Source organism: Elephantulus edwardii, unplaced genomic scaffold (genome assembly GCF_000299155.1).
Source record: "Elephantulus edwardii isolate Elephantulus edwardi_28Jun2011 unplaced genomic scaffold, EleEdw1.0 scaffold00086, whole genome shotgun sequence".
Classification (NCBI taxonomy): Eukaryota; Metazoa; Chordata; class Mammalia; order Macroscelidea; family Macroscelididae; genus Elephantulus; species Elephantulus edwardii.
The window spans coordinates 10,896,209-10,910,119 of record NW_006399836.1 but is presented as its reverse complement, the minus strand read 5'-3'; the positions used below and the strand labels follow the sequence as shown (position 1 = coordinate 10,910,119).

The following is a 13,911-nucleotide window of genomic DNA, read 5'->3' as shown; positions in this document are numbered from 1 at the left end:
ACCGACCAAACTGTGCAGCTCTGCAACTGCATCCTGGCCCATCCTCACCCTTCTGCCCCCAACCCTCTCCTCCTTATACCCCCAATATGTTTTTCACAATATAAGAAAAAAAATAGTGAGAGATTGACAAACCATCAGGAAGCAGCTGAGCCAGAAAAGAATGGAGTCGTATTAAAAAACAATCAGACAGGCTGACAATTTTGATTGAATTAACAATTTGGCAGATGAAGGGGAAAGCAGCAGATGTCACATACTTACGTGTCAACAAACTGTCACCATCCCTAGAAATTTTATTCAAACAAGGGGCTCAGCTGGTCTTTCAACAAGGGGCAGTCAAGATGTAAGTAACAGTGTTTAGTTGTAGGGACAGCCCTGATGCAAAGATCTCTTTCAAACCAAGACTTCTGTGTGTGGGCAAGGGGAACTGGGGGACCTTATTTTGGTCTGCCTGTAATCTGTAGGAAATATGCCGAAGCTCAAATCCTGGGAGAAACCCCACATTTACAAGTCCCGACTGTGCAAACTGTCATGAGTCTTCTCCTTCACTGGCGTGGCTCTGCAGTGGCCAGGGGAGCCTGGCTTGTACCCATGTGTGCCCGCCCCCTCCTCACCCCAGGGAGGCACTTGGAGCCCAAAGCCACTGCCCTTCTCATTCTGAGTGGACACAAGAAGAAGGGAAGGAAATGGCAAGAAAACAATCATCTGAGGCCGTGGAAGGGAAGTGGTGCCACTGGGGCCATGCAAATGGGTAAGCGCTAGACTAGCAGTCAAAAAGCTGGAAGTTCAAACCCATGCTCTAGGGGCACCTCTTGAGGCTGGCTGGCAGTCTGCTTCTAAGGGCCCAGCCAGGTGCACCCTTTTCTGAGCAGTTCTGTTCTGCACACATAGGGTCACTGGGAGGCGGGATCAACCAGATGGCGACTGACAACCCAAACAGCGTGACCCTGGGCTTTGGGGAATCACTGGGGTCAGTTCATCTCCAGATGGACAAAAGGCTTCCTTGTGTGAGCCTGGAGGACATTATGCTGAGTGAAATATCTCAGTTGCAAAAGGACAAATATTGCATGGTGCCACTGCTATAAAATGGGACTGATATCAGGGTGGGGGTAAGACTGAGAAAAACTGGATAAATTGTGTATACTGCACTGAAACAGATGAGGGACTGAATAATTTAAAAGTGATGTATGATAGGGTATTATGGTTATCACAAGAGTCCACAATTAAGGTTGCATAGTGGAATGTACTTGGGGTGGTGGGAGGGGTACGGGGGGATTGTGTACCAGGGAGGGAGTCTTTCTTTTATTTTTGAAAGAGAGGAGCGAACTGGGGGGCGGGGGGAAGAGGGCTGGGAGGGGAGAGAAGTGCAGCAATGAATGAATGGAAATCCAAATTCTCTGTAAATGTTCATTAAAATTATTAAATAAAATAAAATAAAAGGCTTCCTTGTACCTGGGGTGAGAGAGGAGGAGCTGTGAGCGAGTCCCTTGTGAGGAAGGATGATGGTCATGGAACTTGCCATTGTCATCATAAAAGAGGAAGCTCTTACATGTATGTGAGCATGCTGGGCTCTCCACACTTAGATCATGTCCCACAGGGGCTCCAGCAGGACTTTTACAAAACAGGATTGTGCAAGCCAGAGGCAAGGCTCAGGATGCACACGGCAGGTGGAAGGTGAGGGAATAACCCCACCACCCTCCAGGTGATTCTGACTCCTGGCGTCATAGGACAGGACAGAGCAGAGCTGCTGCACAGGGTTTCCGAGGGTGCAAATCTTTATGTAAACAGACTGTCTCAGCTTTCTCCCATGGAGAGGCTGGTGTGTTTGAACTGCTGACCTTGAGGTTAGAGGCCAAGGGCTTTAACCAATAGGCCATGAGGGTTTCACTAAGAGAATGTTGCTCTTGTGTCCTATCAAGTCAGAATCAACCTATAGCTGACTCTCTAGTGGGTTTTCAGAGGCAGTTAATCAAACAAGAGATTGTTTGTCCTTTCCCTGTGGAGCAGCTGGTAGAATCGAACTGTGTGCCTTTGAGACTGCAATGCAGTTTCTTACCACTGGGCCACGAGATGTCCTTCCATTAAGGGAATGGGGAGAGAAAAATAAACCCCAAGGTTAGAGACCAGCTGGGGGCACAATCCTGGATAGAGACACCACTCGGGGCTCAGTGAGTGTGGCGATCCCCCTGGCTATGGGTCTTCTCCTGACCCCACATCAGGCACCTGGACTGGAAGGTCTGGACAAGTGGGTGGCTTGACCCTACTGAGTTCTGGGGCTCTAAACTCAACCCTGACTTGATGAGACAGCTTCCCAGGGAGTGCCCTAGCCTCACCTGATGACAGCCCCCAGGCCTGATATAAGCTGCACTGGGACCGAGGGTCTCAGAGCCCAGTTCGATCCTGCTGTCCCCAGAGGGAGGGACGAGGCAGTGCACTGTGGTGAGCAGAGTAATAGACGAGGTGGACAGGACCACCAGCCACCTGGCCTTGGGAGTCACCTCATTCTCTGAGCTGGTGTCCGCGTCTGCAGAACCAGGGTTCATGGTCCCACCCATCCTCCATGGCTGCTGAGAACGAGCCTTGGTGTCAGACAAGCTGTGGGGCTGGCAAACCTGCCTGGTGGCCCAGGCCCACCTGGGCAGGGAAAGAGCCAAGGGGCACGTGACAGGGGATGACACTGGGGCCACCTAGGACTTAGCGAGTGTGGAGACACCAGCCATGGGGGACATCTTGGCCTCACATGGTGTGTCCTCCCTTGATAACCCCTCTACTGGAACAAGAGGCAGGAGCCCGTGGGCCACAATGCAGCTCCCAGCAGCCCCCTGTGTTGCTTTGGTGCAGCTGAGGTGAATGTCTCCGGCAATCACACTCTGGTGGGTGTGAGGGGTGGGCCAAGTGCGCCCTGGCTCCAGCTGGTGGGAACACTCAGAGCTCATTCTTGGTGTTATCCAGGGGCTGGACTGTAGGTCCTGGAGCCAGGGGGTGACCCTCTGGCACCTGGTGGCCAGGCCTCTGCGCCGTGGTGGCATAGTCCCTCAGGAGCCCGCTCTCCACGCCGTGTCGCCGGAGGTGCTCGGTCCCCACCAGGCCCTGCATCCTCAGGTAGCCCTGCTGGCAGAAGGGTGGCAGCTTCTGATGCGTCAGGACGAAGAGGAAGCAGGACTCTGACAAAAGCAACAGGGGGGGAGAAAGAGATTGGTGTGCGTGTGGGGTGTCTGTGAGGAAGGCACAGGAGGAAGGTGCTGATGTCCTGGGGTCACTGGAACCCCGGAACTGTCACCTTCGGACTGAGCACATGTGACCTGCATGTCCCTGGATCCCGTCCCTCTCTGAGGGGTGGGACAGGAGGCTGCCCGAATACCCAGAAGAACGGGGCTCTGACACTTAAGAAGCCACAGACAGGAGCTCTGGTGCCCTGGTGGTTAAGAAGCTGCGCTCGAATCCTGAAGGTACGTAGTTCAAATCCACCAGCTGCTCTGTGGGAGATGGCTGAGCAATCTCCTTCCGTGAAATTATCTTCCTCAGAAAACCTACCGGAGGGTCAGCCATGGGCCAGTTCTGATTTAATGACACCCAACAACAACAACCCAACAACCCACATGTGATTCTGCGCCATCACACTAGTCTGCAAATAAAAAGGCTTTAAGGATTATAAAAAAATTAAAAAAGAAACCACAGATGTCAGACTCAGTTCCTGATGTCTGCTGGGGGTAGGGGTGGGACTCTCTCCAGTTCAAGGAAGTGGTGTTTAGAGGCTAATACTGACCCCCAGGAGGCGGGGTCAAGAGTTTAGAGGGTGATACAAGGTTCGGTTCCTACACTCAGGCTGGGAACACCTCCTCTCTCACACACGGCATTCTTGCATACTCTGTTACTGCTGGAGAGCTGGTTCTGAGTTGCAGTGACCCTCTGTGTGTAAGGGATGAAACACTGCCTGGTCCAGCTCTATGTTGTTGCTGAGTACCACTGAGTCAGAACTGGCTCACAACTTACCCTCCAGGGGGTTTTCTGAGGCAGTAAACCACCCAGGAGGGGACTTCCCGTCTTTCTCCTGTGGAGCAGCTGGTGGATTCAAGGCTTGTGCCTTTGAATTGGCAAGCACAATTTCTTGTCACTAAGCCCCCAGAGCCCCCACCACTATACTGGACACTATCCTGTTGTGATCTATAGGGTTTTTCTTGAGCTAACTTTTGGCAGTAGATTGCCAGGCCTTTCTTCCTAGTTTTCGTCTGGAAGTCCTCCTGAAACCTGTCTACCATGGGTGGTCCTGACGGCACTCGAAGCACCACTGATTTAGCTTCCAGCAGCTTTCCAACATGAACGTCACCACAGGACAACTGACCAGCAGGTGGCAGTGTGGACCCCTCGAGAAGCAGTGGGGATTTTGTAGCTGAGGGTCCTGTTTTATGTTGTCAAGTCAGAATTAACTCATACCTGACTCTACAGAGGGTTTTCAGAGGCAGTAAACTAAAGGAGAGGAGACTGTCCATCTTTCCCCTGAGGAGCAGCTGGTGGATTCGAACCTTGAGCCTTTGCGTTGACAGTACAACTTGGAAGAATGAGAGTCATCTGAAGTTCATTCATACAGCCAGAGCCCTGTGAATGAACGGTTTGAGCACAACCTTATTTTTAGATTGCTAATTTAGTCTCTTCGTGCAATGTAATTTCAGCCATCTCCCACAACACAGACAGTTTTAATTTAAAGTGGACTGAAGATGTCGTCTGGGGATGAACACGCAGACAGGCAGGAGGAGGGCTATCTCTCACTTGCTTTAATACGACTGTTGTTGTGTACCTTCAATTCAGAACTAACAGCTTACCCTGCAGAGGGTTTTAGAGGCTATAAATTGCACAGACAAGAATGATGAGGCTTCGCCTTACATCAGGCATGTTGCTAGGAGGTGCTATTCCTTAGAGAGGGACATGATGCTAGGAAGGGTGGGGGGTCAGTGAAGGAGAGGAAGACCCTCAACCCAGTAGGCTGACACGGTGACTGCCGCAGTGGGCTCTAGTACGTCAGGAAGTGTGAGGATGGCGCAGGACAGAACAGGGTTCAGATCTTTTGTTCATAGGGTCGCTATGAGTCATACTTGACTCAGTGACAACTAACAACTACAACAATAACAAACTGCACAGGAGGAGACTGCCCATCTTTCTCTCAGGGAGCAGCTGGTGGGTTTGAACCGCCTGCCTTTGGGATGGCAGTATAGCCCCTTAACACTAAGCTACCAGAACTCTCTTGATGAGATTAGTGTATCCTAGAGTCCCTTGGTGGTGCAAATCGTTAAGCACTTGTCTTTTTTTTTTCAGACAAAGAAAAGCAATTAGTTTATTTTATAACTCAAATATTTTTCCTAGAAACATTAATTTTATTTTAGTGAGAAAGAGAAATCATTAATGTGTGTTGTTGTTGTTATGTGCCATTGAGTTGCCTGTGACCTAACATGAGCCCGTGTATGAGCAGCTCTGAACCCTGCCCTGTCCTGGGCCAGTCTCACTAATTCTGACACACCCACCCCCAAAGCCCCAGTCACTGAGTCAATCCATCTCATCATGAGTCTTCCTCTCCTGCTCTGTTCCTCTACCCTTCTAAGCATGATGTCCTTCTCCAAGGACCACTCTTTCCTGGCCATGTGCCCAGAGTATGTGAGATGGAGCTTAAAACCTTGCCTCCAAGCAGAAACCTGGTTTCCCCCTCTCCAAGACAGACCTATTTGGTTGTTTTTTGGCAGTCCATGGTATGTTCAAGATTCTTCTAAAATACCACAATTCAAAGGCATTGACTGTTCTTCTGTCATCCTTAGTCATTGTCCAATTCTCTGAAGCATGACAAGTAATTGTGAAGACCATGGACTCGATTAAGTGCACCTTAATCTCCAGACTGACATCATTGCTTTTCAGTATGCTGGAGAGGTCCTTGACAGCACTTGGCTTTTAGGAGAAAAGCTAGTGGTTCGAACTTACCCAGAGGTGCCCTGGAGAACGGGTCTGGCAGTCTTCTTCTGAAAGGTCACAACCTTGAACCCTAATGGAGGGTTCCTTTGCACACATGGGAATGCCATCAGTTAGAAGTCACTTGATGGCAACAGAGGAAAGCAGTAACAATAGCTCCTGACACGGAATATACATTCAACAAATGTTTGCTGAACAACTAAACAACATATTCTAGGGCAGCCTAAGTATTCAAGGGACTAAAAAATAAGCAAAGATTTAAAATAAATGGACTTGTTTCAGTGCAATTCCCCTTTGGATCATTTGAATTAGCTCGTTAAGGCCCTCTGCAGGTGTGGCTGTCAGATCCACGTTCTGGGTCACTAACTCTCTCTCCCTCCCTAGCTAATGTACTGCAGTGCCTTCATGTTGAATTTCTCATTGATTTTTTTTTTTAATTTCCACACGTTCTACTTGGATCTTTTTCCAGAACTGATCACTTTTAGGTGGTCTCTACTTCAACGTATTTTCAAGAGTCTCTTTTTACAAATATCTTTATTTATACTCTTTATATTCTGTCTGTTTTATTGTGTGGTTGTTGACTGGTAAGGGGTGGATTCTGACTCCTGGTGACCCCATGTGTGCTGAGTAGGACTGCTCGGTGGGGTTCTTGAGGTGGAGACCATTAGATAGTGGACCTCCAGGACTGTCTCCAGGTGGATTTGAACCACCAGCATGTGGGCTAATGGTCAAATGTTCAACCATCTGTGCCACCTGCTTACTGATTCTATACATATTTAGAACACATCCCCCCCCACAAACACACCCCTTATTTCTCCATCTATATCTTCATAGGCTTGATCCCATCCTTTGTTTTGCTCCCAATCCCTCATGGTGTTTGTATCCTCATGCGTTAACTGGCTTTTGAATGGATGCTCATATTTCATGGAATTTTAATCTACGAGAATTCCTTGAGATTTCGTTTTCGAGCAGATTTCTCCAGGAAGGACTGGCACTTTGGGGAGACAAGGAGGGAGTTCCTGCATTTCAGTGGTAATGAGAAGTGCAGCCCTGAGCTACTGCCATTGCATTACTGCTAATTCAAAGCAAATGTAGGGAACAGAGTAGAACGGCCCCGTCTTTACAGGAACAGACTGCCACACCTTTGTCCTGTGAAGCTACCGGGTTCAAACCGCCAACCTTCTGGTTAGCAGCCGAGTGTTGAACTCCTGCATTACTGTGTTTGGACATTCTCAGGGAAAATTTTCTCCTATCCTCCTCAGAGCCCAAGCAGGGCAAGCCTGTGTCCCTTCTGTCTGCTTCTTGGCAGTGTTTTTCACTAGCTTACCTGCCAGGATCTGAGCATTTTTCAAAGGTCTCTAAACAGACTCCACCACCACTTTGTTCTGGTCTCACCTGCCCCTTGCCAGCTCCCCCGTTTTCCTGCCAGTTGTTTACAAAGGACATCTTATCCAGCGATTTTGGGTGTGTTGTTCTGGGAAGTGTTTCTGTGAACATCTGATCGACCGTACTGCAGGAACCAGAAGTCTGGAGTTTGTGATTCTGCCGAAACCCCACCGGGCGGGCGCAGGCCTGCGCTCTCTCTGCCTTCTACCTCAGTCCATTTGGCTGTCTGGGAACCCAACTTACCTGCATAGAAGCTTCGCAAATCAGTGTCCAAGCAGTTCTCCAGGAAGCGCCGCAGAGGTAGAATGTGTGCGACCGGGGCGGTCCAGTCGGTCAGGAAGTCTTCCACGATGTGGTGGATGGCGGCGGGCCGAGGCAGTGGCCAGTCTGCAGGGCGGAACCTCATCTCCTGCTCTGTAGGGGAAGAGAGGGAGTCTCGTGGAAGGCGTGCGATGTTCACCTGGAGCACCTCCAGTGGGGGACCCTGCACACCCCGAACTCCCCTGGGCACTGGCTTTCCAGAGCCACCTTAGCAAGGCCCCCCAGTCAGCTCGTTCAGTGGTCATCTGCGCATGTGTGGGAAGCTGGCGTGTGGAAGAGGCGCCTGACAAGTGCGCTGTCATATCAAGCAGAGCAAGGAGTGCTGACTCGGTGCTTTTCTGAGTCACGTGGATGGAGGGGCTATGGTGGGGGCTTCACTACCGACCTGAGCAGACTCAGAGGCTCCGCACTGAAAGGGGTCTTAAGAGTAAGGTCATCAACAATGAAAGAGTTTGTCTTTTACTTTTCAAGGAGAAGAGTGAATTGGGGGGAAGGGGGTGGGCAGGGAGAGAAGTGCAACAATGAATGTCTGGAAACCCTGTCTTTGTAAACTTTCATAGGTAAAAAAAAAATTAAAAATAAAAAAAAAACCAACACGAGTAAGGTCATCTAGTCCAGCTGCCTGCTTTATGTGGAATCTGTCTGTGGTGTCTCCTTAGATGGTCACCGAGCCATAACTTGTCCATCCGTGGAGTGGGACACTCTGCTGTAGGCCACTCACCTCACAGCTGGACAGCCTGCTAAGCTAGATGTCAACCTGCCACTTAGACTCACTGGTGCTCCCTCTGCCCTGGGGGACACCCACACGCTGAACTCCCTCTTCCAACGACAGTCCTTGGAGATCCATGTGCTCAGGAGCCCAGGGGTTCACAGTAGTTATTCTGGGCCCAAAGTACACTGGTTCTCTTATTAGTTCTCTTATTACAGGGGTTCACTTATTAGTAGTTACTCTGGGCCAAGAGTTACATTGGTTCTCTTATTAGTTCTCTTATTACAGGGGTTCACTTATTAGTAGTTACTCTGGGCCAAAAGTACACTGGTTCTCTTATTAGTTCTCTTATTACAGGGGTTGACTTATTAGAAGTTACTCTGGGCCAAGAGTACACTGGTTCTCCCTCTGCCCTGTGGGACACCCACAGGCTGAATGCCCCCTTCCATTCCTCAGAGTTCTGTGTGCTCAGGAGCCCAGGGGGTGGTGGTGGGGAGGGGGGTGGTGTCCAGGGGTTCACTTCTTAGTAATTACTCTGGGCCAAGCCCTGTGCATCCTGTGCATATCATCTCTCTTATAAGGAAAGTACTGTTGTTATTGATAAGGGAACCAAGGCTCAGAGAGGTTAAGTGATGGCCCTAGGTCACACAGCAAGGAAAGGACAGCCCTGGGATTCTGGCCCACTCTTTGCTGTGCTTTTGTTTAGTTCTGAAAGTCCCACTCCAGTCCCCTTTTCTCTTTTTCGACCCTTCTCAGCCCCGTCACCATGGTCAGCCTTTTTGAACGCACTTCAACACGCCAATCGTCCTCTTCCTTGGGGTACATGGAAGAAGTTATGATGGTCCAAGTGTGGACTGTCCAGGTCATGGAATGTTCTAGAATGTGGGACATCAATGCTCATCCTCTGACTTTCTGCCCCTGCCTGGCCTCTGGGTCGAGCCCCTCACTGGTGCCCTTATCAGGTGACGGCTGAAGAGGGCTGGACGGTGACAACTCTACAGACCATGGGGTCCAAGAACTGCCATGCGGGGGGTAAGGGCAGATCCCCGGCTCACCGGTGGGGAGGTGTCTGTAGAAGTAGATGACGGGGTGGAGGAAGTTAGACTGCCATGCGTCCTCCATGTGCCCCACCGAGCGGTCATAGAAGAAGACGTCCTTGTCGGGGCCCGAGTAGTTCCTGCCGTACTCCAGGTTGATGACGAAGAGCCCATGCTTGGCCTCTCTTCCCGTGAGGGTCTCTAGCTGGGCCAGCATCTGCATGGGGAACTCCTCCAGGTACTCAAACCTTGTGGCATTCCTGGGGACAAGGCAACACAGGTCAGGAGGCCCTGTCACTGTGGCAGAGGTGAAGGGTGTGCGTGTACACATGTGTGTGTGCGTACATACACACTCACGTCCACTCCAGGAAGCTCCATGCAAAGTGTCAAAGCCTCCCGTCAACTCACCCACCTCCCGTGACATGTGGGAAAGAGCTCAGGAAACCTTATGTCACATCAGAAAGAAACCAGGGTCAAGAATGTCCAGCCGTGGAAGCAGTCTGGAAGCACCTGGGCACGGGGCAAGGGGCTGCTGGTTCAAGGAACAGCAAGACCCCCTAGGGCCAGAAGGGAGGGAACGAGGGAGGGTGATGGAGGGAGGAGCTGGGGAGGTGGGCAGGGGTCAGCTCATGGGGTTACCGGTGATGATGGGGTTGTAGAATTATCTGTGGGGTAAGAAGGGAAGCCACCCATCCCTGGAGAGCACAGAGCTGATATTAGTGACTGTTCTAGAAGCTTCGCTCTGCCTACTCTGTTGACAGGAGGGCAGAGAAGCCCACTGAGCGGCTGTCGTGTGAGCGCAGGGGAGGGATGTGGTGGGAGCAGCAAAGCCAGTGAGGTGATCAAACAATATCAAAGCTGAAGGCAGAGCTCACAGGGGTCGCCTGGACTCTGACGGGGTGGGGAGTGGGTGCAGAGTAGGGCTGAGACAAGCTGTGGGTGGGAGGTGAGTGCGGGGCTGGGGGTCGGCCGGGATGTATATGTGGGTCAGTTGGCAGCGTGAACAAGGAGTCAGGGTGAGCTCCAGGGGGTGCTGGAGATGGGCCAGGATGGGTACAGGGTGAAGGGGTGTGACCCAGAGGTCAGGGATGATCACAGGGTTGCAGATAAGCGTGAAGTCCGCCTCCACCCTTTCAGACCTCAAGCACATCCCAGAACCCAATTTACCTGACCAGGCTGTTCCTGATCACAGAGTCCTTCCCCTGCCACTTTCCTAGGTGTCCCCTGGGTGCTCTCTTAGCCCTTGGACACAGCGTTCCTCCCCTCTGCGCACTGAGCTGTTTCCCTCTCAGAACCTGTCCTCCATGATGTGATCGGCTGACGGGACAGCACAGTCAGTCCCGGCCCGTGGGAACCCCTCACTCCCGACCCGTCATCTGCTGCTGGGCATGCTATCACCTCCGTTTTACAGGAGATGAGAGAAACGCTCCAAGAGGCTCACTCACCTGCCCAAGGCCACGGAGCCAGGGCTCGGGCCCAGGTCTGTCTGTCTGTCTGTCTGTCTGTAGCACTTGTGATGCTCCACTCTCTCCCACGAGGGCAGAGAGAGCAAAGCCAGGCCAGGGCATGTGGGGGAAGCTGAGTGGAGGGGCTGCTACTCACTCCTTTAGCAGGACAACGTCGGCCAGCACACCGAACATCTGGTAGAGTCCAGACGCCTCGTTCACGCGCCGGATGATGGCGTTGGTCAGCTGGGTGACAGGACGCTCGGTGGAGGGCCAGGCGACGCTGTGGTGACGATGCTCCAGGAGCCGGTGGACAGCACGCACTGGAATGGGAGGAGAGGGGGCATGCGGTGTCCAGGCCCCAGGAGAGCTGGGAGTCCTCGCTTGCTTCTCTGGACTCCTTCCACACTGTGTGCACAGCTCAGTGCAGACATGAGGGTGGTGGGAAAGTGGTGGATGGGGCAGGGGGTGCCCCAAGAGCAAGGCTCAGCAAAAGTCTCCATAGGGCCAGGCAGTGACCTCTACATGGTGTCCACTGGTAGCTACTCAGCTCGAGCCCTGACTTGAGAATGCAACCAGAGACAAGCTGGCGGAAGGGTGAGCCTGGCCTAGGTGCATAGGGCCAGACCACGCTCATAGGGCAGGGCCACCAGCATCCCCACCTCACCTGTGATATCACACCATGGGGACCAGGAGAATGCAACCATTGCCGTCTCACTGTACACACACAAGCTGCTGAACTGGCCCATGTTTTTACTGTATACAGTCTCACCAATGAAATAAATGAACAGAAAACAACAAACCCACCACACTCAGGGCCTCCTTCTGGAATCTTCCCCTTCTCTGAGTCCCCAGTTCTAGCAAAGACTCCCTCGTGGCAATCTGATGGTTCCAGTGTCAGGGCATAAAGCCCATCTGCCCTGACTTCAGCTGTAAGATGCTCTCTGTATTTATGAAAGGACAGAAAAGAAGCCACTTCAGAAAAGGACAGGGCTCTACTCAGAGCTGGGACATGCAGCCGTGGACCGCGTCCTGCACACAGGCCCAGCTTAGGGCAGTGAGGGGTTGACTTCCTGTCTGCTTCCTTCTGTCAGAGGAAGAGAGGAAGACCCTCAACCAGGTGGACTGACACAGGAAAGGCCATGGTTTAGATCTGATGTTCACAGGTTCCCTATGAGTTGGTAGATATGATTAAGTTAAAATTCTTGAGATGGTGAGATTCTTCTAGATCATCCAGGTGGGCCCAGGGTAATCACAGGGTCCTTATAAGTGAATAGGAAGGAAGGAGTGTTAGAATAGGGGAGAAATTTGAAAATGTTTAGAAGCTGGGTTTGAAGATGGAAGAAGTGACCACGAACCCAGAAATTTGGGCAGCCCCTGAAAGCTGGAAAAGACAAAGAAACAATTCTTCTGGAGCCTCTAGCAGAATCCAGCCCTGCCCTGAATATCTTGATTTCATTGCTATGAAATCTATTTTGGACATTTAATTTGAAGAACTGTAAGGCAGTCAATCTGTGCTGCTTTCAGCTACCAAGTTTGTGGTAATTTGTTACAGCAGTGCTATGAAGCTAATACAATCTTGTCTACAACTGACAGTAAAATATCCAACAGAGAGAGCTTAGAGATGTTACAGGGCTTCACCTCTAGTCATCCAACCGGGCAGGAACTCATTAGCATTCTTTAAGCTTGGCATTCTTGCCAATATCTAGTGCTTAACCTACATGGGGCTAAACAGGTAACATACACACCAAATGTCTTATTTTATACCTTATCTGATACTTTTCTAGACAATGAAAATGCTTTCCAAATCTGCCTCAGACAGAATATGTATGATAACAAGCTACAGATAAGGCATTCTTTTATTATTCTTGCTTGCACAAAGTGAGGAGATTCGAAGCACTTGTTGCAGATGATCAGATTACAGCTTGGAATATGAATTACATCTCAATAACAAGAAAACAAAGATCCTCACCACTGGGCCAACAGGCAAGATCATTGATAAACAGAGAAAAGACTGAAGTTGTCAATGACTTCACCTTCCCTGGATCCACAATCCCCATGGTACCAGCAGTCAAGAGATCAAAAGATGTGCAACAATGAATGAATAAAAATCCAACTTTTCTGTAAACTTTTGTTAAAATCACAATTTAAAAAAAAAATTAAGCCAAAAGATGTACTGCACAGGAAAAGTCTGCTATCAGGGACCTCTCCAAAGTACTGAAGAGCAATGATGTCAGCTCAAAGACTAAGGTGAACCTGCTTCAAATCATGATCTTTTCAGCCACCTGCTGTGCATCTGAGAATAAGGATGACAGAAGAAGGATCGATGCCTTTGAGTTGTGGTGCAGAAGAAGACTGCTGAGTGTCTCATGCATGGGTACTTTGGGCATGTGGTTTTAAGAGGCAACTCCCTGCAGAGGGACATCATGCTTGGAAAGGTGGAGAGTCAGTGAAAGAGAGGAAGACCCTCAACCAGGTGGATTGACACAATGGGTGCTACAATAGGATTAAGTATCTTAGCAATGATAAGGATAGGACATGGTTTAGAACTTATGTTCACTGAGTCCCTTTGCATTCTACTTGATTCAACAGCACTCAAAAACAACAACAAATGGTATCAACAGCATATTTTTTTAAAAAACTGGTGTTGTGAGAAGAGTACTAAATATCCCATGGACTATAAAAAAAAAAAACAAACCAACAAAAAACCAAACTGATAAGTTTTGGAGAAAGTACAGCCAGATTGTTCCTTCGAGGTAAAGATGACAACACTTTGTCTCATATACTTTAGGCATGTTGTTGTTGTTGTTATGTGCCGTCGAGTCGTTTGCGACTCACAGCGACCCTATATACAACAGTCCTAAACCCTGCTCTATTCTGTGCCAACTGCATTGCCTCTGACACACCCATCCCGATTACCCCAGTCACCGAATCAATCCACCTCTTAGAGGGTCTTCCCTTCCTGCGCTGTCCCTCAACCCTACCAAGCATGATGTCCCTCTCCAAGGACCTGTCTCTCCTTACAACATGTCCAAAGTATGTCAGACGAAGCCCCAGAATCCTT

General features: G+C 50.2%; 1 protein-coding gene across 1 annotated transcript in view; it reads right to left on the bottom strand.

The window, feature by feature from the left end:
• Positions 1-2,922: 2,922 nt before the first annotated feature.
• FOXRED2 (FAD-dependent oxidoreductase domain containing 2) overlaps positions 2,923-13,911 on the bottom strand; it is a 30,532-nt gene continuing 19,543 nt past the window's right edge. The window contains exons 5-8 of the mRNA XM_006890159.1: positions 11,005-11,170; positions 9,421-9,662; positions 7,579-7,749; positions 2,923-3,161 (exon numbers count right to left, since the gene is read on the bottom strand). Of these exons, the coding sequence (XP_006890221.1) occupies positions 2,923-3,161; positions 7,579-7,749; positions 9,421-9,662; positions 11,005-11,170 (818 nt within the window). The remainder of the gene's footprint in view (positions 3,162-7,578; positions 7,750-9,420; positions 9,663-11,004; positions 11,171-13,911) is intronic.